This window comes from Chlamydotis macqueenii, chromosome 10 (genome assembly GCF_036417535.1).
Source record: "Chlamydotis macqueenii isolate bChlMac1 chromosome 10, bChlMac1.mat, whole genome shotgun sequence".
In the NCBI taxonomy this organism is placed as follows: domain Eukaryota; kingdom Metazoa; phylum Chordata; class Aves; order Otidiformes; family Otididae; genus Chlamydotis; species Chlamydotis macqueenii.
Window position 1 is genome coordinate 12,691,360 of NC_141565.1, and position 24,390 is coordinate 12,715,749.

A 24,390-nucleotide genomic window follows, 5' to 3' on the forward strand; every position below is an offset into this window, starting at 1 on the left:
ATTCAGAATTGTTTATTCAAGGAGACTTGGATTAGGACAGACAACTCCATGGTGTACAAATGAATCCACCCTGGCGAATAAATTGCATCAAGTTTAATTAGAGCCCTTTTCTGGAGTTGTGGCTGTGCAGCACTTGGAAATATCAGCTTATAAATATGAAGATGGGAAGGAGTACGACAGAGATGTCCCCTCCAGCATCAAGAGCTCTCTTCCTATGGTCACAATGCACCTTTCCGAAAGGAGGGATCAACATCTGCATCACACAGACATCACTGTCATTTCAGGGTCACACAAGGACCAAATCCATTTTGGCACCACTATTTCAGCTACAAGGGCTAGGAGATCACAGGACACTTCTACACAGCATCAAAGCAAACATTTGCCACCTTTCCCACCAGAGCTGCTTTCTCACAAAACAACCATTTCTTGTGTTTCTTCACTCAAGGTAGATTTGCCTGGTGTTTTACAGCCAATAGCTCTGTTAGGTCAGAAGTATTTTATTTCTTTTACTACTAGCCTCAGTCAATCACTCACAGTTGTTTAACCCCCAGTCTTGCAGGTTCATAAAAGTTTGTGGAGTGAAGCCACAACCTTCTAGCTCCCTTCGAGAGAGCAAGGAGACCTGACATGCCTGTTAACCCTTCAGAGTAACTCCAGAGACACCAGTTTCCAACTGTCGTGTGTCTTTGTGTTGGGAGCAGGGCCCTGGGAGCCAAGGCTCCTGCAGACCTCTCCTTCACTCTGCTGTGGGATCCTAGACAAACCTTTCAGATGGCTTCCCCAAAGAGAGGGTGTTTGTCTCAGAGATGGATGGTCTAATATCAGAGTTCACAAAGTGCTTCAAAATCATGGGAGAAATAAAATCTGAAAGATCAAGACTACAGGCATCTCCTTGAGTGAAAGGCAGCCCCCTTTGGATGTGCTGGAGTTCATGATGGGAATGTTTCCCTGGGGCTGCAGAGATTTGTCATGACTCACTCCTTCAGCTTAAAGACAGCAGCAGAGCAGTGGAGGTGTCTTGCTAGACACAGACCAGGGCGAACTCAAGCCTTGAGCAGGACATGCGCTGAAGATCTCACTCAGCATCATCAGCATCTGCGTGTTGACTCCAGCTGTTGGGTGGCAGCAGTCATGATCACGGCCACATCGCTGGCTGCAGAAACTGATCCATCATACCCTTACACACCCCCAAGCTGACCCACACAGGTCAGACGTGCACATCTGTGTGTGTCTCCACATCTGTGTTTGCACATTGCTGGGCAAGTCCTAGCCCCCAAATGATCTAAGCTTCACTGACAGCTTCACCCAGCTGTTAACTTTCCTTTTGCAAACTCTTTGTACTCAAAAGCCAGAAACACAATGATCAAACAACTGTGTCTGAGCAGAGTCAGAAAACACGGAACTCAGCAGGAAGCATTGATTTTGGATATCAGGATGGAGAAGCCAGATATTCTCCCACTGCTGTCAATGACAGCTCTGGAAGGAAGGACACAAAAGCTGTGGTTTCAAGGCAGTCACAGGGGACAGCAGGCATCTTCCTATTCCACCCTCCCTGCTGATAACAGGGGCTGAATCACTGTCTCATTTGGAGCCCAAAGGCTTCATCTTGCACCCAGGAAACAAAACAACAGGTGGGGAGGGAGGTCTATTAGAGGCTGTTGGCTGTAAAACAAATCACAAGTCAGGGAGGTGAAAGCTTTTGCTTCAAACCACCTGCCAAAACCTAGTACAAAGCAGATAATAAATGTGAGGCAGTTCAACCTCTCTGAAATGAGGGTGATGCCATCCTGGCAGCACTCAGATTTGCTAGACACCCAAAAGGCAGCTCCTCCAGAGCAAGCCAGATGGACAAAGCAATTGTGGATCATGTCCTTGTGCAACAGCTAATTCAGATTCACAGGTCTTGCACAGGAGTGTGTAAATAGGCAGGACAGACCCGGGCTGCTGAGCCCAATCCCTGTATCCCTACCGCTCACCCTCTTTTGCGAAAAGCAACAACTGCAGCACGAGAAAGTGCACAGCCCAGCCTCAGGCAGGGGCCCAGCTTGGGAAAGGGGAGAAAAACAGCTGTAATGGGTTGGGCTGCAGTTACAGCAGAACCTCTCAAGGGCAGGGATTAAGGTATCTAGGAAGGATAGCATAAACAAGCTCTGTGGGACAGCAAGAAACAAGAAGTGAAACGAAAACATAAAACTGCCTTTTTCACCATACTGCAAACCCAGTGCACTTGTCTCTTCAAGACCAGGAGGAAAGACAGTGTTTCCCTGTCAGCTAGGAGGAGCAGCACGGTCTAGGAAAGTAAGAAATACACCGCAGAGATTTAAACCCCAAATCAAATCCAGGCTGCAAACACAGAGGGGATTGCTCCCTGTCGCCAGAAAGCAGAAGGCAGCGGCCCGGAGAGCAGGAATCCTGCTGGGTGGGCAGCCGTGAGCGAGAGCAGTGGGCAAGACTGCACCACGAGTCTTTCCTTTCGCTCCAGGCTCAGAAAGAAGATAAAGCAAAGCCAGGCAGATTTCAGCACTCCTCTCTCCTCCCCTGGGACAGCAGGTTTTGTTGCTGCCTGATTTATAAAAGAAGTCTGGTGCTTTCCAGTGTTAGTTGAATTCACCCTGGTAATAAGAGGATAAAAAAAAAAAAAAACGAAACACCATCACTTTCCTTTGTAAGCCTCATTTGGAAAAAAATAAACAAACAAAAAAGGCATAAAGGGCTTTTGAAATCTGTCCAAACCTGCACCACTCAGGACAACTCTTTCCCATGCCAGCCCCTTGCCCCTGTCCCACAGGCAAAGGCACCAGGCTCCACTCCCGCTCCACCTCGCCTCTGCATCACTGCCTGGAGAAGCTGCCCCACAGAGACCAGTCTGCACGGCAAGGACTTGCATGCAGATGCGTTCCCTGCCATACTACTCCTCCGTGGGTTTAATCCACGTGGGCTGGCTCAGGGACACCAAACCATCAGCACATTCTGATGTGAGACTTCTCCTCCCAGGGCAGGATCTGCAGCAGGCGCTGAGCACCTCCAGCACCCCTAGTCAGGATGGACCACCAGCGGAAATCACAGGCAGGAAGTGAAACCAGCACAGGGGTGCAAGTGCCAGCCCTCTCACCCCTCACTATTTTATTTGCCTATCAAAACCAGCTCTCCTTTCCATCCCACAAGAGCTCAAAACCTTGGCTTTAAGGCCAGTTTACCTAACTGGGCTCTGCCACAATGAAACCAGGCAGAAAACACTCTGCTGGGCCCACTTGTTTAGATCTTTCCCTCTTCTGCACCAGATAAAAGCTTTAAGGAGAAAGAAAGGGGGGAAAAGGGAGGGAAAAAAAAAGAAGGAATGGGAATGGTGCTCTCACACAGACACATGCTCCCTTCCTCCTCCTCCCAGAACAGCCGCAGCCTGGTGCCAAGACGTTCACCTGGGATGCGAGGGAGGCCGTGGTCAGCCGACGAGTGCAGAAATGGCAGTGACAGTAAACCATGCCCAGTGAAGAATGGGAGATATTACAAGGATGATAGTAAATATCTAAATGAGCCTCTGAGGAGAGAAAACAAACCAAACCATGAAATGTTCAGCAGCAGCACCATCAGCATCCAAGGGCAAGGTCTCTAACCTCTCTGCCGGGCTGTCGGGCTCAATAAAACGGACGAGAGGTGGGGAAGACAGGGTTTCGGTAGCAAAGATGCCTCCCTGGAGCTGCAGTCCGAAGCCATTCAAAGGGTCTCCCCTGAGCACCACCTCTGTCGTCTCCGTGTGGACTATCTGCCCGCCAGGACCCACCGTGCTGGAGGCCAGCGACACTGAGAGGAGGAGAGAGGCAGAAGGTCAGAGCAGCCACAGCCAGTGTAGCAGGTCTGGTCATAGATCTCGTTCTGGCAGTAGTGGGGAGGGCAGAGATAGAGGACAAGGGAGGCACAGACGGTGCTGAGAGGAATGGTCCTACCCCAGCTAACAGTCAACAACAAGGACAGCAAGGCAAGCATGCACGCCCCGTCCAACCCAGCCCCAGCCCACCACCACTCTTACATGAGCTCTTGTGCTCCTTCTTCTTCTGCCTCCTCCTCAGCATGGTGGTGCGGGGGCTCATGGGGTGGGAGCTGCGAGGTAGCGTGTTCGAGTTCTGGCAGGGGAAGCCCTGCGCATTCATGGTGGGAGACGAGAAGTTGGCAGCCACCAGAGCTAGGGAAATACAGAGCATATTAAAGATGTGCCCAGGAAGGTGCAGTGGGTTCATCAAATACCTAACGTGTTTGAACTAGATTCTTCTTCCTAGCTCCAGGGCTCAAGATTGAGGTGAAAACCTTGTCATAGAATCACTTAGGTTGAAAAAGACCTTTAAGATCATCAAGTTCAACCATAGACCTAACTCTTCCAAGTCCACCACTGAACCATGTCCCTAAGCACCACAGACTTTTAAAGCAACCGTAATCCTGCTGCTAACATGTGTGGCACCAGGGCTGAGCTGGATGTGCTGGTGTATCACATAACCACGTGCCAGCAGATCTGCCCTCCTTGTCCCGCATCAACTCATTTGTGCCCTTGCCCATATGAAACTGGGCACTGGGGTGTGGGTTTAGAGCATGAAAGTATGGGTCTGCCCAGCACATCACTCTCACTGCAGTTACCAGACCTTTGTGTGCTGGGCTGCAGATACTGATTTTGCACCTCAGCACTGGACCTGTGAAAACAGACCCAGGTGACCGAGGAGGAAATTAATGACACTTGCGGCTACAGAGTTGGGTATTAAGGAAATGGAGAGGCATGACATAAATGAACATGCACAGGGATGGGGGCAATGCCATGCACGGGGGTTACATTTGCAGTAATCCTGTCCAGACGTCTGGTTCCAAGTGGGTGTCTTGCAGTGCCCAGGGTGGTGGGTGTGACAGTAGTTGACACAGGGGTCCCAGCAGTGGTGGTGGTCGCTCTTCTGCACCTTGACTGATGGCACCCAGGGGAGCAGGAATCACCACAGACAGGGAGGAGAAGTGAGAGAAAGAACAAGTAAGAAGTATAAGCTAGGAGACTATAGAAAAACACCTCATACTGGCTCTAAACAAGTCAGGACCAAGCCACAGTGCATCAAGCACCAACAGCAAAAATGCATCCTCACATAACCTCATGACACTTGATGCAAAGTGGCAGAAATCCACCCCTTTGCCATAAAAAACTCCATATCCTGAGCCGACGGCCTGACTAAGCCGTGCTGGCAGCACACAGATGTCATTATTATTTGCAGTCTGTTGTGCAACACAAGAAGCTCCCTCCAGCCACAAGTTTCCCTCAGAGGCCATCAGTGTTATCCGACAGCACCGGGGAAACATCCTTGTGCAGCTTCCCACCTTGCTGCCGGAGCTGTCCTCCCAGGGACAAGGCTCAATGCCAAGGACTGCTTTCAGCACTTTGCTTGGCTTCAGCGTTTGGTTGTTTAGTGACTGCTCTTGGCCAGGAAACCATCGCAGGGTGCACGTACAGATGAAAGAGAGGAGTAGCAGAGGGCTGCCGCCAGCTCACCAGAACAAAAGGGATTTTATACATCGCTGCTTAAAGGCAATTACAGAGGCCCATCGACACAGGAAGAGATGCCAACGCTGTGGCAAACAGTAAATGAAAACATGGACTCTCATCAAGGCCACACAACTGCTCTAGCTTCAACCCTCACAACTGTTTTAGCTTCAACCCTAACCCCAGCCCAGCACATGTTGGCAGAAATCTGTTGCAGCGTGACATTCATCATCTGGAAATCCCTCATCCCAGGAATTGTGGCTTTGAGACACCAGGTCACGATGCTACCGGTCTCCTCTGGAGGGCCCCCCAGGCACAGGTCCCTTGTCTGTTCCCACTGATGCTCCTTTTGCCCCTGGGCAGCACAGGGTCAGTTTGGTTTTCCTTGCCCAGCAGCACTGTTTTTTCTCTCCCAAATCTCTGCACCATGCCGTCTGGATCTATTTTCTTCTGAGAGGAATTGCTGGCTAACAAGCAAGACTGCAAGTGTCTCTTTTATTCAGCTAAGCATGAACAGCATCCCAGAGTGGAGCATGACTGGAGCCATGAGTTATCCCAGAGCTCTCAACCTCCAAACCACTTGCATTGACTGGCAGCCGCCTCTCCAGGATGAGATCTCCTCCAGGCTCTGTGTCCTCCAAGCAGGCAGAAACGCTGCCAGCACTGGTACTACCAGAGCTTTCTGAGGGTGCAAACCTGGGACAGGGACTCAGTTTATTTAGTGAGTCTACACAGAGATCTCATCTACAGGTCATCTGTTAGTGCCTTTAACAGTGGAAAACCATTTTATGAGCACGCATCACAGGCATCAAATCATTTAGGTCAGGTTTTCCAACCAATATAGTGATTATATTTAGTTTTTGCTGAACATTCAGTGAGTTTTGCACTTAGTCTATCAAGCTCTTAAAAAATACACTTCCACCTCTGGGGTTTCTATTTTGTAGATTCAAAAGTAAATTCAGAGCCAGACAGCTTTTAAAAAATAAAAAAAAAAAAATTAACTTAATAAATGTAGTTTTATCTAGACAAAAAGGCAAGTTCTTAATAAAATTAAACACTTTGAACATAAGGGACAGAGCTTATGGGCATATATACAAATCCTTTAATCCATTTATAGTAATTAAAACTCTCCCATTTGTCTACAAATTCCTAGCGCATATCTGACAACAGAAAAAAAAGTACCTTTGAAACTCAGCTGTCAGTGCATCAGGGAAGAGAAGAGATTTTGGACAATCCTATGATAAAAACCTACAACAGCCTTCCCCAAGCTTTCACACATTATCCCTGCCTGAGGAAACCATCCATCCCAGCACCGCTTCTGGGCACCATCCGCTCCCGTTGATCTTGTGAGCAGGGTGTAATCCTCCCACAAATTCTCCAAATGCCTCCAGAGCCACAGAGAATGCAAACTCAGTTTGACAAATCCCGTGCATCAGCATTAGACTATATTTTTGCACGGCAGCTGCAGCTTCAGATGCCTCTCCACCTCCCCAGTAACTGGATTTTGATTGCAGGAGAAGCCACATTTAAAAAATAAAATGACAACTGGAAGGACTCAGTAAAGCAAGTGCCTACAGGGATGCGTCTGTATGGTCTGCTTTCCCCAGGCTTTACTCTCTTGCCAACCATGACAGTTTGCTTTTGCATGGCCCATTTTTCCTTACTGCCCCTGCTTGTTTCCCTGATCTCAGAAAAAAGCAGCCTATGGAGCTGGCACTCGGAGAAACCAGCCTCTCTCCCAGGCCTGAACACAGTTTGTCAGCTTTGGTGTGGTGCCTTGGCTGCTCACCATGGACTGCACAGTGTCATGGCTGGTTGCACCCCTGAGGAGCACTGCATTGTGAGCTGCTCCTCTTGCCCAAAGCACTCTCCCTCCTGCCCCCATCACCTCCCTTCCCATCCCCGTCAGCACTGGCGGAGATTCTAGCCCAAGCACCAGTCTCCAACCACACAGCTCGGCCTTATAAACAGCCGTGTGGATGAGCAGCATCCTTCCCTAGGATCCTTCGCATGTTAAAGAGTTTAATCAAAAGTGGGAGCAATTATTATATCCCTTATTTTTCATATTCACGTGTTGCAATTATTCTCCCAAGTTTGTGTCCCATATTTCTGCCACAGCAAACTGATCTGATGTATGGAGGTTTGGGTAAAAACGCTCTGAACACATTGAGCTGTCCTTCCGTAGATGGTACTCCTCCTGCGCTGCTGCTGAACACATATATTCTGAAAGGAGATTAGGAGGAGGGCACTAATGGAACGAGGAGAATAGTTCATTTTAACGGCCATTGAAAAAGGATTATAGCTTTCCACTTTTTCTTGCGCACAAAGGTCAAGTCATCCATCTCCTTTGTTAAAATGCTTTAATTCTGCACAAATTGGACTGGACATGTAAGAGATTTATTTCTAGGCATGGAGATGTTATTAGATTTTATGTTTCACCACATCATATTAAAAAAGACAACAAAGATACTTTCTTCCCTTCGCCAAACCATCCTAGAAGAAAATGGAAAGAAGAGCTGTGCCCAGGGCTACTGTGCACCAATATTATTAAAGTGCATGGTTCTGAGGGACAAGTGATTGAAAATGGCTGTAAAAGGGGCCGTTACTGAACATTCATGCCTGAAACATCTGAATTACAAGACCACTAGTACAGACTGGAACAAAACTGCAGGCACGAGTTGCAACAAATCTACTAGTACTGAGGCTGTGGTCACAATGAAGTTTATAAGAGAGTCTGAGTCAGCTTCTCACATGGAAGGAGAAACTAAAGGTGGGCAACAAGGATGCTCATCAGGGTGAATTCCTAATGACATCTAATGATGACATAATGACATAAAGGCATTTGGGGCTTCATTTCACTGGAGACAGAAATTTTTTTCCCCAGTATTTCTTTGGTGGGGGGTGGTGGAAAGCAGCAGCCCCTGGCTGCTCAGACTCAGCGGCCATTCAAACACGCTGGTCCATAAGATGAACACTTGTGTTACAGCTTTGCTTCCTAAGGAAGTCCAGCAGGATCCTGCCTAGCTACTGACATGTCCTTTACAAAGTTTTGCCAGGCATCAGCAAATGAAAACTGAGCTTGGAAATCCATTTGCCAGCACCAAGGTTGTTTTCCTCCCTCTCCATTAAAGTCTCTTATCTGAGGTACTAAGGAAGAGGCTTGCACAGCACTCAGCACTGCAAAACCCCGGGATTCCCAACTCCAATTTCCCCATTCAAGCACAGATGTTATCTTTTTTTCCTATTCACATCCTTAAAGAACGTCATCTAATAACATGTATTTCATCAAAACATCTTTTTTTTTTTCCCCCTCCACAGATGTCTCTCTTTGGAGTGTGTTGCCAGCATTCAAAGCAGTTAGAAGCCCAGTAGGAACCTCAAGGGAGTTTTGAGGGCAACCAACAGTATTCGGATGGATGGAGGACACACCTGCTTCTGGAGGCTTCAAAGGCAGCCTGCTTTGGTGAACAGGTAATATCTCCAGCTTGACATTTTCTGAAGTGGCAGCTAAAAGCTGAGTTGCCTCTAATAAGGAGCAGTGCTCTGTGCTTGTGCCATCAATGGAGAGAATATGGTCGCCAACATGCAATGCACCACATCTGCAAAGGAAACAGCAAGAGAGGTGATTATACACATGGCTAAAATTCATGTCCTTACAGTAGGGAGAAGAAACATACAAAATCCAACTGTGAATTATTGTGTGAATTCACGTTAATTTTTTTTCACATCTCATTTTTTTCACATCCCATTTGAACCTTAGGTTCAAGCATTGCCCAAAATACCATCTAAGGCAATTCATGCTTGAGTCAGTGCTGCTGGTGGCTTGGAAAAGATCTTTCAAGATTTTAATAGTGCCTGCTCATAGCTAGTCTGCATGGCTGAGGGCTCACCAAGCTGTGTAGTTAAGTCCTATGAGCCAGCAGTTCAGCTCAGCAACACAACTAACCACAGCCAGGGCTGCATCACCGTCTGTCTTTCTGCATCCCCACGTAAAGGGTGACTAGCTGACTTGCCCATCAGGAAAAGGCTCTACCCAGAAGTCTCCAGAATAAGTGTTTGCCATCCCACAGCTCAAGGGCAGTTCGATCTGAGGTTTTTAAAACAGAGCTCAGCTTTCACATGCACTGAGTTACATTCATTCCCAGTGAGGAGTGTCCACTGGTGTTGGGTCAGCTATTTTTAGCATGCTTAGTGCTAAGAACATGTGGACATGGCCATTTCAAGGTAAGGCAGTGAAGAATGGTATGTAACTAACAAGGGGACAAAAAAAAGCAGCGGAGAAAGGAAAAGCAGTGCTAGGAGCAGCGTGTTCAGATCTGTACCTGTCCACCACGCTGGCTGGCTTGATCTTGTCGATGACAATGACCTGCTTGTTCCGGTGCGTGGTTGTCGTCAGTGTGATTCCTAGCGTAGACCCTGGAGCCTTTGCTATTTCAACTAGTAAAGGACCTGAAGCATTTGCTACAGTATCTGCAAAACAAGAGAGCATCTGAAGACACTTCTCATTCAGCCTTTTCCATTTCCAAATGCAGGGGGTTGGCCCATAGCTCTGACTTGCCATGTGTATCAGCAACCTGTAGTGCGGACACCCTACAGTCTCTATCGTGCAGTAACTTAACAAAGAAGCAAACTCAAGAAGCAAAATTGCTTCTGTGCAAAATATATATGATAACGAACTGAAGAGATATTACAACAATTCAGTCATGGAAACAACCCCTCTCTCTCTCTTTTCTTGCGGTTAAATAGCAAGATTGAGGAAGAGATTGCTCAAAGGCTGTGCAGCAGTCACATCGACTGCATTAAAAGCATGAAAAAAAGGAAGATCAGGAGGACATCACTGCTACAGGCTTCTTCCCAAACAAACAAAAAAAGAAAAGGCACAAAGAAACAGGACCACACTTTCTGAAGTACTCAGAAGTCTTGTGTGCTGATGACCAACCCCCGTGTGCTTCAGCACCAGCTTCGAAGTATCTCAACCACTCGTTGCCACTCCTCCAGTGTAACAGAGGGCGCAGACACAGAGCTACCCACTGAATGCTTGCGAAAGCCTCCTCTCTCCTCAGACAACACAGGGGTAACCCACGTTTAAAAGATGCATTTCTGCAATAAGCTTATTATTATTTCTGCAATAATAGATGCTGTAAGTGAGACTGTGAAACTCCTGCAAAATTACACCTGTTAGCATAAGCCTGTACCATACCTATTCATCTCTTCTGAGGAAGGGAAAGGAAAAAGAAAGCCTGTGTCTCTGGCTGATTAGACAGAAATTCCCTCCACCTCTATTAAACATATTTGCTTCCAGATTACCTGAAACCATCATAAAAAGCCTGGATTCACAAACATGTTATCACCACCACACAAGTCCCACCATGTGTAGTCTGACACCCCTCCTCAAGAGCACTTCACAGAAACCCAGCCATCCGCTTCAAAGGAAAGGTCAGCAGAGCCCTCTGAGAGCTTGATGCCTCCTCAGCCCTTAATTATTCATGGTAAGGCTCTTTTCTCTTCCAAAGCTATGCTCTGCTAAAAATGCTGATGCTACTTGGCTCCAAAACTTGATGTATGGCTCATCCTCGCTCTCTGATAAACAGGAGCATTGATGCAAATCTCAGAAGCTAAGCCGTAACAGGGTCTTTCCTGAGATTTGTTGAAAATGCTGAGTCTCTGGAGACAGAAATTTCCCTTGGAAATTTCCCCTGGAGATCAGCCAGGGGATGTTCAGGCTCTGGTGTACTTGTAGAGCCCTTTTTCCCAGGGAAGGAAGGAGGACGAATGAGCCATGTTAAAGGTTAAGCAGGCTGCAAATAAAACACTGCTTATTCTCTGTTGAAAAAGGCCACTGGGGAGACCTGCAGGCCCTGGCAAAGAGCACAGCACTATTCAACCAAAAGATACACAAAGCACCCAGCTAAAGCCTGCAGAAGGTGCACTTAAGCCTTCATTAGCAAAGGAAACATCATGAGACCGAGAATCTCTTCCAACAGCAAACACCAGCTATATGCTGGTTCTGCAGCCCATGTGTGTCCAGGACATCCTCTGAAGAGCAACAGAAACTTACATTTCTCCAGCTGAAGGGAAGGCTATAGGAAAAAAAAAAAAAAAAAATGGAAAAAAAAACTTGCTGGAGTGGTAGGCCTTTCTTTGCAAGGAAAACACCTACTCCCCTTTGGTTTTACTCAGCATCCAGGCTTCTCAGTTTTGCCAAGTGTTTCCCAGGGCGAATCTCAGCACGATGATGAGAGGAAATGGCTTCGGGTACCTTCTCCCATGCCAGGATCTCGTTATCAGTAAGACTGTAGGAAATCACAGTCCTGCCTCCAGCCCACGGTCCCTCCTCCCACGAGACACACCACGGGCCACCCCACCATCCCTTTTAATTCTCATCTCCAGTCACATAAATGAGAATTGCTCCAAATCCATTTTAGAGAGGCATTTGTCGGGGAAATACCAGCCAAGCCTCTATTAATTATTCCAGGGAAAGATCTGGCTCAAATCAAAGGTCAAGAGTCTGCAATTTAGCAGTATTTGTGAGGTGTGATAAACACGGAGCTATTACACCCAAGCTAATTTTAAAAGAAACAGGGACAGGCTGGGGCAGGCCATGCAATAACCTTACTGCAGGGAGTCAATTCGCATTGCTGCTTGGCACCACGAGGTGTTTTTGCACCATCACTCACGGCTGCAACCTCGTTCAGCATCTGCGGAAAAGACATCTGCAGCTCTCCTGCATTCCACAGCAAATCTCGCCTTACTTAAAGCAAGATCCTGTCTCGCAGGCCAAGAGACTCTAAGCAGTTGTTCTGGAGGCTCAGCATCCACGAGATATTCAACTCAAATACTGAGGGCCAAAAATCACACTGTTGTAGAACAAACATCACTGGGGCCAGTAGCACTGAGTTTAACATGGAAACAGCAGCTTGCATCATTTCTCTAGGGTTTTGTTACCAAGGACCAGAAAAAACACATACGCGCATGCTGCCTTGCATGGCCTTGCCGATTTTCACGTAAGGGTTTGAAAGTATTTTGCAAACAACAAATTGTGCTTCCCAGAGGAGGATGGTACCATTTTACAGACTGGGAAACTGAGGCACAGCTGTCACACAACTTGTTCAAAATACCTGTTTGTTTAGTGGATAGTCAAAAAGGGGCCAGGAGAGGATCCCTCTCCTGTTCCCAGTTGCTGGATGAATGATGCCACATCTCCTGACAGTGCTGAGGGAAAGCATGTATGCTATCTTTATCTTCAGAAACAATATTTTTAGTAACCAAATAAAGCCTTAGGCTCACCACCTTTTTGAAGATATCTGCCCTTTTTAAGTGACATTGACTAAACAAATAAGATAAATAAATTGGATAGGACCCTGTCAAAATTCAGTCTCAGCAGCTCTGGCCTGAAGCAGTCTCAGGAGCCCAGTTAACATCTTCCCTCAAATCCTCCCTGCAGTTTTCCTTCCAAGCTCAAATTCCAGTCATTTCAAAATGTTCAGGCGGAAATTCAGCAGCCACCAGGTGACTCGCTACAGATCTAAACAACCCTCTAGTCTTCTCCACCAAAACAGAAAGAGGAAAGCCTATCAAAACTTCCTCAAGTACAGCAAATCCCATCGCCCTGTCCACCTGGCCGACTCCAGGAGGACACAAAGGACTGTGCAGAACCCACTCGCACCCATATGCTGGAGGGGTACTCACCAGTATCATGATGGATACAATCAGATACTCCAGTGCCGAAGGTACAGGAGAGCTGGTTCCCCCACCATGCAGAGCTGGGGGTTGGCAGGTATTCTTTCAAGGATCTTTCTATCAACAGCTTGCTTTGCAGGAAATACTGTGGGTTTTTTTTCCTTCTCGCACTACATTTCTTGAGCCCCACCTGACTTTGCTCATCTCCCAAAGGAGGGATGCTCCTGTAACCAGGCTGGCAAGTGTTCTGAGCACTTGCCTGGGGGATAAGTGAGGTGTGCTGGTAGGGAAGATTTTTTCCTGCTGTAATGCACTTTGGAGAAGAGGAAAAAAAGGCAATAAAAGGCAAAAAAAAAAAAAAAGGCTAAAAAAGGCAACTCCCTTGCAAATACAAAAAAAAATAAACCAAAAACTCGCAGAACCACCAAACCAAGGAGTTGCCCGCTTCCTGACACAGCCCAGTGGCTCATGATCCATCCGACTTCACAGGCTCCGTTTCAGGCCCTGCCCCCTGCCACTGCTCAGCAGCTGCCAAGTGGTCACTCATTTGTGGGACACTACCAGCCCTCCACTCCATCAGCAGGAGAGCCCTGCAGGCGTAAAAATCTCCAGCCTAAAAACAAACAGGTGGACAGGAAGCTAACAGAAAAGGGAGGAAGAGAAGGACACAGTAAATTGCTTTGCTCATTCATCATCTCTGTCAGAGAGGTTTTCCCCTCCATGAGTCAACCCCTAAAGGTTTGCAGCCCAGTGCCTCGTGTCATGGCACACAGCTTTTTTTGCAGAGTAACTGTTCAAATGCCACTAGTTTCTGGCTGATCAGATTATTTGTTGGTTGGGTTTTTTTTTTCTTTTTTCTTCCTTTTTTAAAAGGCCTGTAAGATAGAGTGTCGCCACAGGAAAGCATCTGGTTATTGCAACATTTATCTGGCATCAGCGAAGGGCAGAGATTTTCCTGCTCAAGGGAGCTGCGTGCCCAGTTCACACTCCTTTTAAATGGAAATGGCAGATTAATTTAATTCCTTTGGTGGCCTTGAGAAATCTCAGCCAATTTGATTAAAATTGCCACGGCCCCATCTTACACTGGCCTCTCCGGTGAAAGCCCGACAGCTGGGGGATGCTCAGTGGTGCTGGCAAGCAGCTGTCATATCCCTCACTCCATGAGCAGGGCTGGCCCCATGCAGCTCATCATTAGTGCACAATTTTGGCTGGGAAACCACACAGCCAGCTGGGGAACACCATGATTCAACACTCCCTCGCAGCAGTTTTGGTCTCTCACCAAGGACAAATGCAGAAAACCAACTTTCCCTTCTCGATGGTCAGCCCACACCATCCCAGCGTGTACGGCTGCAGCAGAGAGCGAGTGTGATGTAAAAACTTCTGTTTTCCCTGGGGATGAACAGAACAAGCACCATTTCATGGTGGTGTCCTCAGCTCTTATAATGAATCAGATGAACTGCGTGGCCACGTGTCCCCCCAGCCCCTTCACCAAGTTTTCAAAATGGGAATTAAGAGTGCTCCCTTCAGACTAATAACATAGAATCATTAGGGTTGGAAGGGACCTTTAAAGGCCATCCCATCCAACTCCCCTGCATGGAGCAGGGACATCACCAACCAGATCAGGTTGTTGAGAGCCTCGTCCAACCTGCCCTTCAACGTTTCCCACCCTACTTCCAGCCCTGCTCTTCCCTTCCCTCATCATCTTCCTGTGGCTAGTAAAGAGAATGTCTCTAACAGCTGTGATTTGAGGATGATGCACTCATCTCCCATTGCAGTTATTAGCTGTTGCCTGGCAAAACTGTCTGCAGAGATTGTTTTAAGCTACACATTCTGCATCATCTTGCCTTAAAAGAAAGCAGGCCAAGTATATCTCTTTACGGGGTTGGGGAGAAGCACACTCTATGCAGAAATTATCTGAGGAAGGAGCTGTTTTTACATCTTAGGGAGTATCTAGTTACGGTCCACTGTATCAGTGGACCATACAACACAGGATGGAGAATCACTGCATAAAACCCTGCCATCACTCTTTGTTCACTCAACCCTATCAGTTTTAGGTGGGAGAGTTACTCAAGAAGAAATACCAAGACACCTTCGTGGCTATTTTTTCTCCAAGTCAGGTTTTAAAACAATCAGCTTTCAGCAACACAGGCACCAGGGGACCGTACAAACAATATAACCCCAAAAAACCTGTTTGCCATGCACCATTAATTGTTGGCTACTGTTCAGGCTTGACAGCTCTGTTCAAAAGCCCTTCTTATCACCGCCTGCCCCGTCCCCGGGCAAGGCTGCGAGCCTGCGAGAGAGGAACGGACATCCCTTACCAACTGCTGCAGAGTTACAACAACCACAGTCATAGAGAAATGTATAAAATAGGGTTTGGGTACTTTCTGTTTTCCATCATTTAAGCATTTCTACTTTTTCATTAACACCAGCCGGTCTCTAAAGAGAAGCTGCGCCCATAGCATGGCAGAAGCCAGGCAGCGTGCAGGCAACTGCCAAGGCACCAGGTTTTCCTTCCTGCTCTCCCAGCGGAGTACACGTTTGCGTGGCACATGGCTGCCCAAGTCCTGGCAACCTCCTCCCTCAGGGGAGACCCAGTACGTCCACACTTGCAGAGTTTCTGCTGAGAGGAAGGGGATTCAAGAGGAAGCAGAAAGTCCTCAGAGCTGGCACAAGGCGTTCCCTTACCCTGGTAAAACCCTCTAGCACATTGCATGGAGTGAGTTCTGGCATTCTCAGTTCTCTTTCCTTGGGGGTGGTGTGTTATTAAACTCTCTCAGCTGCAGATTCTTTTTATTTGCCTCCTCACTGACACATCAGAAAACAACCTGATATCACGGACTCCTATTCCTCACTGGATCCTAGGCTCAGATGTGCTGGACTGGTTTGCGAGACTTGTGGAAAAGACTCCAACCCAGTCCAGCCTGTGGCTCCAGTGGAGGCAGAAACCCCTCTGGAGAAATATATGCAACATCAAAATCTAACACACAGCTCAACAAGCTTCCAGAACCAACACAGCTTCGGACTCTGTGGTAACCTTAAACTCATTAACGACACTCCCTGCAGTAACAGCTGTGTGTCACAAAGCCAGCTCAAAATGACTTTACAGTAGCTAATAATAAACCATTTCCCAGGGCTTGAAACTGAAAATCAAATAAAAAAAAAGAAAATCCACCAACCCTCCAAACCCTCAAACTGAATATCTACTGCGTAGAACGCTCTTTAGAAATACTCATCCTCTGCCCTTCAGTAAATTCTGTCTTACTTGGGGTCAATCAGTTGATTACCCCTCATTAATTTCAGAAGTAGAAACATTTCTAAGGAAGGGAATAGCTCCAGAATTAAGCAGGGTCAAAATTCAGAACCGAAGCCACAGCCACATCAAGTCTCTGCCTGCTTGCATCTCACTCCTCTGCACACACTTAACAGTGCTGGCAGAGCGCTCCAGCCCCCTTTAACTCCGACATTTCCTATGCCCTCTTTGCCTACGTTAGAGAATCCCCTTTATCCCCCTCCTGTAAAACCAGTCATCATTCCCATCGATACACACCACAGGATAAGGGCATTTCAAATGCATTCAGCTAAGCCAGCTTTGAGCTCTGCCCCCTGCACCCATGTTGGCCAGCGCATTGGTCAGCACATTTTCCACTGAAACCAAGTATCCCCATTACTGTGTCTAGTCTCACATACTTTCCAAGCAGGCAGAGAAAATGCTGCCACAACCATCTTGGCCTTACCCATGATGGTCACATCATACTCGATCTGGAAGAGTGCCTCCTGGCTGCACTGCCGCAGGATGTTGAGGGCATCAGCATGGGTCATGCTGTGCAGAGGGATCCCATCAACGCTCAGCAGCCTGTCCCCGATTTTCAAGGATCCTTCCCTGTAGGAATACACCCAAAAAATCCTTTTGTCTGTGGCTCTGCATATGCATTTATTTATATTTAGATATATTTTCTATATATATTTATATATCTAATTATATTTTGTATATATATTTAATACATATTTTGTGTGTGTGTATACGCATATATATATATAAAGTCAATTACTTTGATCCTGTAGGAACTGAACACTCTTTGGGACACTAGTTTGGGTTATTTATAGTACCAGGCCCATCATATTAAATTAGCGGCAAGAGTATAGACAGACTGCCTCCTGCTTTCTAACACAGCATCAGCCCTTCATCCGCACAGGGTTAATTAAGTGGCTGCCTCTGGAAAAGGAGTTTCTGCTTATAACATCTACACATGGGTCAGCCTGTGAGCATGGGACCCATCCTTCCTGCACACCACAACTTCCACACCATCGGCACGCGAAGCCTTGAGGAGGCACCAGCAAGGAGGACAAGAAGGAAACACGTCCAGGAGCATGGTGAGAGCTGCTGGTCTGTCTTCTGAAAGCAAACATTGGAGGTGCAACACAAGCATTACCTGTCTGCTGGGCCACCCGGCCTCACGTAAGTGAGCACCAGCGGTCTGGACTTGTGCCAGTCTTCATGGGCTCCCCCTGGAAACAAACCGGGAAAGCTGTAAGTCACTGGAGGCTTGAAAGTCTGAATCAGAGTGCTGAGAAAGGAGAGACATTTATCACATAACAGCTGACACAGCCTGAAAGCAAAAAGACTGTCCTGGATTAGGCAGCTGGCAGTCCTTGAAGGCTGCACAGGATGCTTTCCAGGACATGCTTTCACTTCTCAGCTGAGGTTTATGGCATTCACCATCTTACTTTTCTCTTCCTGCTTCCCAAGTCACCTCTGCCAGTGCTTGTTCCCTATTTGTTTTTCACTGGAGAAGCAACTAACCTCTCAGCACGAAGCCAAAGCTGTTGCCTTCCTTGTAGAGGGACACTTCAATGGTCTTGGGAATAATGCCAGCACTGCTCTCTGGCACTAAAGAAAGAGAGGAAGACCTAGTTACTCTCAGATAAACCTCTTCCATGCCACCCTGCAAAATAATACCCAAACTCATCCAAACGGCATCATTGAAATTAAATTCCAGCCCAATACCCATATTGTATCTTCCCTGCTTGGAGGCAAAAAGAGTCCAATTCAGATGCGTGAATCTTCATCAGAGCCAACCGTGTTTTAGGATGATTTCACCAGCTCAGTGTTGTGCATCTCCCCTCAAATTTGCCTTGGTTGATACTCTGACATTCAAGTAAAACCATCTCGTTTATCAACTGGCTTTAATGAGTTCAGCATTACTTAAAAGCCAGAAGCTTCTGCCGCAGATGGAAACTTATTAAAAAAAAAACAGTAGCAGTGTAAGGAATCAAGTCACTGGCTGACCTTAAAGAAAATGAAAATCCCAAATCCTTAGTGCAAAAGGTTGGTGGTTTTTTTCCCTTACTTCTCATATTTTGACTTTAAAAAAAAGATTAAGTGAATCCTTTAAACTGATCCTAGGGGCAATTCAGTAATTTTATGTTAAATACACAGTACTATTTAATGTACAAAAGTAAAGAGAAAAAGAAAGAAACTGTTTCTGTCCCTTGCCATCCCCTGCTATTTAATGATTTATTGAACTACTGCAGTGAATATGGGACAATTTCCCAGTCCTCTCCATCCAGAGCTGCACATGGCATTTCAGCCTGGTCCCCTCCGAAAAGATCAATTCCTAATCTTCAAACCAGGTGCAATGAACGGCCACAGGGATAATCAGAAAAAGACTGAAACTTGACTTCAACCTGGCAAACGGGAGCCGAAGGCTCCTCTAGGCGTTTCCCCGTGGCGCATGAGCAGGGTTTTGAAGGGAATCTCTCCACCGGCCTCGCTGACTGCATTGGTCCTCACCGTCCAGCACCCTGAGGGCTTGCAACCTGCACCCAACTTAGGGTTAAGTAACCCTGTCCAAAAGACACACAGCAGAAGCAGGGAGCCCTGGGGACAGGACTACAGCGAGGCCAAATACACCCCAAAAACACTGTCCCCCACGCAGCCGCTTTGTCCTGCTGCTGTGCACAGGCTGCTAACAGGGACACAGCCTAGAAATACTCCAGAAAGGAAAAGCTCAGGGCACAGGAAGGCTCCTAGCTAAGGGGTGGTACTCACATACCAAGAAAAGGGTATAAAGCATCCACAAATGAGTTTCAAAACCATCCAGCTTCCGTGCTAAGCATCTAAGCACCAAGTTTTGCCACAGCCTTTGTAAAATCAGTGGGGAGCAGTGAAACGTAAGTGAGTGTTAACACAGGGCTTGGTTTATTTATGAAAGAGATTATATGACACAGTGGCTTGAAAACTAGACCTGGACTTGCAAGATCTCTTCCAAAACAGGAAATTATAAACTGGGGAGAAAAATTCAAACCCGCAAGTACAAGCTATTGAGCTGCACTGCATTTCGGCTCCTTGCCCAGGGACAGAGAGAACGAGAGGGAGAGGTGGGTGCACACAGCAGTAACAAACCTTATCACAGATAAAAGCCCACAATGAATTGGAACAAGGCGATAACTGACAATTCCCTGTATTCTGCAGTGCCTTTTTGTTTGATTTAGTCATAAACAGCATCAATATTCTCACTGGAGAGAAGTCACTATTTCAGTGTGCTCTTCATGCTCATTCAGAGCTGGGGACATTTTGCATCGCTGCTATCGATTGAGCCATGCGGTATTGGCACTGGTAAGTACAGCTTATCAGATTCCTGACAGCCAGGCTCCCAGCTTAGGAGAAAAGTTAACAGTTAACACTCACAGTCTCCAGTGAGTGTGAGAACATGGAAAACTTGAAACAGGGGATTTTTGTTTGCTTTACTAGGGTTGTATTGAAAAGCTAACTAACATTTCCAGCAGAACAGAAGGGGACGATGGATAAAGATTAATCTAATTCAGATTATATTCTTTTTCTTCTTAGGCATTGATATGGTCATTTATATATTCAATACTTTTCATGTAAAGGCAGCAGCTATAGCAAAGCTATGAAGTATAAGATACCTTCCTATCTGGGGCAAAATATTTAGATTTTATTAGCTTTGTTTTTGCTGTCATCTTATTTTTAAGTTGTTCTATTTCTTCTGCCCAATCATCCTCTGACTGATCTAGGTAACTGAATGAGTAATAACTGGGGAGATCCTTTTCACAATGGAAAGACTGTACCAAGTAATTTGTTTTGATAAGAACAAACAAATTAGGGCAAGAGCACACAGTCTGCCACATCAGGACACAAGCCCTGCCTGTGCAAGTTGGGCTTGCCAGCTTCCACTGGGGCCCCTTAGCGGGAAAGCAGATGGCTTCAGCTTCCCTTCTGAAAACACATCACATTTCAAAGCATCTTGAGGAATAACAGCACTTGCTGGAGTTCAGAAAAGAGGATCTGGCAATACATGCTTAAGACTGAATAAAACTTCCCGTAGCCATGCTCCGAAAGGGAAAAAGGAAAACAAGCTGAAGCAACATCAGGAAGCAGATTGGCCTGCGCTACCGAGTCACTGCGAGGCAAGACAGACCTAATCAGCCATCTCCCGCCAGCGTGCATGAACAGGCACCCACTCTGCTGGAAAAAGCGCTCCGCTCCCACTGCACACAGTTCTGCAGCATCCACCACCGTGCTGCGGGCAGATGAAGGCAGAACGTCAAAACGCCCCTGGATACTGCCTTGGCCATGATGGCTAATGCACACACAAGCCCTTCTGTACCCCAGGACAAAAAGCAGTCAAGAAAAGAGAGCAGCATTATCAGAGAGGCACTCACCGGCTGGCGGAAGCTCATACTCCACTTCCAGCACTACCCTTTCGCCCACGTTCTTCAGCAGGCTTATGATCTCGTCGTGCCGCAGCTTGGTCAGGTTAATACCATTCACTGACTTGATGTAATCCCCAACGTTCAGCTGGTCACTTCTGAAAAAAAAAAGAAAGAAAAAAAAAAAAGCAGTAGTAGCAAAAAGTCTCTGCTACATTAAGCCTGGCCGTGTCTGGTGAACTTTTGGTAACTGGAGGACTTTCTGAACAAGCCACCAACATTGGGCTAATCTTAGCTGTCTGATTGCATGTGCCTGGTATCAGAGGGAAGCGCTAAAGTCGAAGCCATCTGTCTTTCCCAGTGGCAAGTGTTCAGATCTGTACATACAGCAACAAACACAGTCTACGTGTTCACAACCTCTCTTTTTGTTGCTCAGTTCCTGTTCATGTAGAGCAATCAGTCAAAGAGAAGCATACCCAGAGCTGTTTGGAAAAAAAAACCCAGCAGGGAAAAAGAAAACATCTTTCCTTTTGCATGTTTTCAGCAAAATTGTTCAATTACTCCTTCCCTTTCTCTGCTTCTTGGAGCCTTTCTTCTCCCATTCCTTTTCTGAGCCAGTAAGGTACTTACACACTCAGTATTCAGAGCAGGTACAATATTAAACCACTTAGCTTGATCAAGATGTATTGTACCATGCAGCCCTCCTGACAAGGCTGCCTAATTTCACAGAATTCCAAATATCCCTACACAAAATTTCAGAGCATAATTGCCCAGAGCATGGGAAAGAACTCAAAATAGAAGACATTCTACTTACTGAAGCAACAACTTTGCATTCTGAGGGACTTGATAAAAGGGAGTCAGGTGCCAACTATTTTAATTACAACCATATTCATTAAACAGCTAGAACATGTAACTATTCCTCTCCAGTTTTACTGTGCTCTCTGCACCCCACTTCCATTTCTCACCTTGCAGCCAGTCCTCCCGGCCTCAGATTGGAGACTCTTGGCTTTCCATCTTTGTCTGTGCCACCTGAAATGGTTAACCCAAGGGTGCTTCCTTCCTTCTTAATCAGCTCCACGATGGTGACCCCTCTGAATTCCTCTGAAAGATCAGGAATAAAGGCAAACATCTCAGTGGAAGGCACAATCCTCCCAATCCCAAGGATATCCTTTTTCCTACAAGTGGGTGGAGAGCAGATCTAGAATGTTTTATACAATTAGTTTCTGTTTATTTAAAGTGAAGTTGTGAAACAGAAGTGTGTCCTGGTGGACCCACAGCAGTGGAGAGAAAGCATTTGCATGCAGGCCTTTCAGGCAAGACCAAGCAGGACAAGGCAGAGGAGTGAGGGCTTGTGAGAGGATTAAAACTTTGTGTTTCAAGACGCTGGTGCTGGAGGCAGTGGAAGGACTCAAAGCCAGGGTGATGGAATCTCGGCTAGTAGCTCAGTGATGCTACCTCAAGAATTAAGTTTGATATGGAGGGGGGTGGGTGTTAGGAAGGCTGCATGTCAGGCAGTCGCAGTTACCAGGTAGGAGGATGCTGTGGACCTGCAGTAGCTGCCTGGATGGACAGAACAGGGTGGCTCTTAAAATATTGTGACCAAAAAAAATGTCACGAGATATCAATACAGTTGGGAGATAAAGAACATAACGTGGGGAGAGGTGGGGTCCTGCCCAGGATGGGGAGCCATGACCGTCATTCATTCACAGCACTTTCCCTATCCATCTGCACCTGGTCTAAGACAAACTTCCTCCATATTACCCACCTCATCTACAGCTGGAATTGAAGACACGAGTGACTTCTACAACATAACTGGTTCCTCAGGCACGGCCAGGCAATGCATATGGCAGGGTCAGGTTTAGGCGATGCACACTCCACATCTGCTGTACCAGCGCTGCTTCTCTGTTTGCTGCAGGCAGCGTACATCTCATCTTCCTTTAGTCCAAGACAACCCACTTGTTTGCTCAGCACCTATATATAAGCCTGACCTGATGCCAGTTTTGATCCCATTACAACTCATGTCTGGGTTTTACAAAAATGGGGTCCCTAAACTATTCCAACTTCCGAATTCAACATGGAGGAGGGGAGCAAGTTAGCAGGAGAGCCAGGACCAGCCCAAGGAAAGACCAAGAGTTCTGCAGGCTTGGCAAAAGGCAGCTCCATGTTAATCCACATGACCGCACTCGCACTCTTTGCTCAAAGGAGGACCAGCCCTCGGGCAAATCAGATAACTTTCATGCCTTGTCAGAGCATCCTCTAAGAAGCTTTTGGAGAATTTGTCTACAATAAGATCCATCCACGTCCAGTACCTCTGGTGTACTGAAATCTCCAGTTTTACAGGAGGAAAACAGTCTCTTTCTGACAGGGCGCCCTTCTCCAAGGCCATGCAGGAGAAGGTGCTGATGGGCAATGGTAGCACACAGCGAACAGCAGTCCCACAGCCGTGGACAAAATCCACGCTGCAAATGGCCAGGAGTTCGTTTGCACAGCAAACTCCATCAGGCTTAATAAGATGCTCTATTTGGAGTGGGAATATTTGCAATCTCTTGCACACTGTGATTTCCAGAGCAAGGCAGGGTCTCTTAAATAACATACTGACACAGAAGATCCATGCTGGTGCAAGGCTTCACCTCTCCCTCTTTCACTGGGAGAAAACATGGTGCCATCTGGCACTGTGGTGCCTCACCACTAGCACTTTGCTCCTTGTGCAAAGCCACCACGACACCAGAAATTGCACCTCACTTCAAGTCCCACCATGCACTACCTGTTTGGTAAAGCACTTCCAAGAATAATCTGTGCACTTGATTAATGCAAGTGGGAAACCTCTTTGCAATGTAGTGCCAGTCTGGAAGGCATTTAGGCACTGCTGGGCACCTATTTAACGTGGCACTGGCAGCTCGTTGTAAAATGTCAGGTCCATAATGCTTCTACTCTTTAAACTCAGTTTTGATCCCTCGCCAACTACAGTAACGTAGTTTTCAATTTGTCAACCCAGGATCCCAGGGGCTGCCAGAAACTTTGGGAGGGCTCCCCACCGTGCTGGAAGGAACACCATCCGGCACTAGCCTGCAAATTTCCTCTCAACTACAGACACAACTGATCCACACAGATGGTGCCGCAAGGGGAGATTATTAGCTCTTCAGTGGGATTTAATTTTGATCCTTGATAAGTGTTTAAAATGAGAACTCCCAGAGTGCAATTACCCATTGTTATGGGTTCAAGGAGAAATCACTGCTCTGAAAAAAGGCCAGTCCAGAGATCGATCTATCAAGGTAAGCAATAAGGGATTTTGACCAATGCCTCTATAAATCTACTGCCACTATCACAGACACACATAGATGTAAAAGTGAGCTGGTTAAGCAGGATCTGGTTCTTCAACACCCTTTAAGTCCCAGATCAGAGTAGTCTTTATTTCTTCTATCGGCATATATGCTTGGATTTTGCTGCTCAAAGCATCCCAGGGGAGAAAAAGCACACCTGAGTTTTGCCCTCCCCATTGTGATATCTTAAGCTGGAGTTGCTGGAAATAT

The 24,390-nt window shown here is 46.8% G+C and overlaps 1 protein-coding gene across 1 annotated transcript in view; it reads right to left on the reverse strand.

Annotated features, from left to right (window-relative positions):
* GRIP2 (glutamate receptor interacting protein 2) overlaps nucleotides 1-24,390 on the reverse strand; it is an 86,043-nt gene that overhangs the window by 35,602 nt on the left and 26,051 nt on the right. The window contains exons 3-12 of the mRNA XM_086755193.1: nucleotides 21,826-21,961; nucleotides 20,873-21,018; nucleotides 17,991-18,077; nucleotides 17,620-17,695; nucleotides 16,924-17,069; nucleotides 9,829-9,976; nucleotides 8,936-9,105; nucleotides 4,817-4,942; nucleotides 4,028-4,180; nucleotides 3,615-3,801 (exon numbers count right to left, since the gene is read on the reverse strand). Coding sequence (XP_086611319.1) covers nucleotides 3,615-3,801; nucleotides 4,028-4,180; nucleotides 4,817-4,942; nucleotides 8,936-9,105; nucleotides 9,829-9,976; nucleotides 16,924-17,069; nucleotides 17,620-17,695; nucleotides 17,991-18,077; nucleotides 20,873-21,018; nucleotides 21,826-21,961 — 1,375 coding nt within the window. The remainder of the gene's footprint in view (nucleotides 1-3,614; nucleotides 3,802-4,027; nucleotides 4,181-4,816; nucleotides 4,943-8,935; nucleotides 9,106-9,828; nucleotides 9,977-16,923; nucleotides 17,070-17,619; nucleotides 17,696-17,990; nucleotides 18,078-20,872; nucleotides 21,019-21,825; nucleotides 21,962-24,390) is intronic.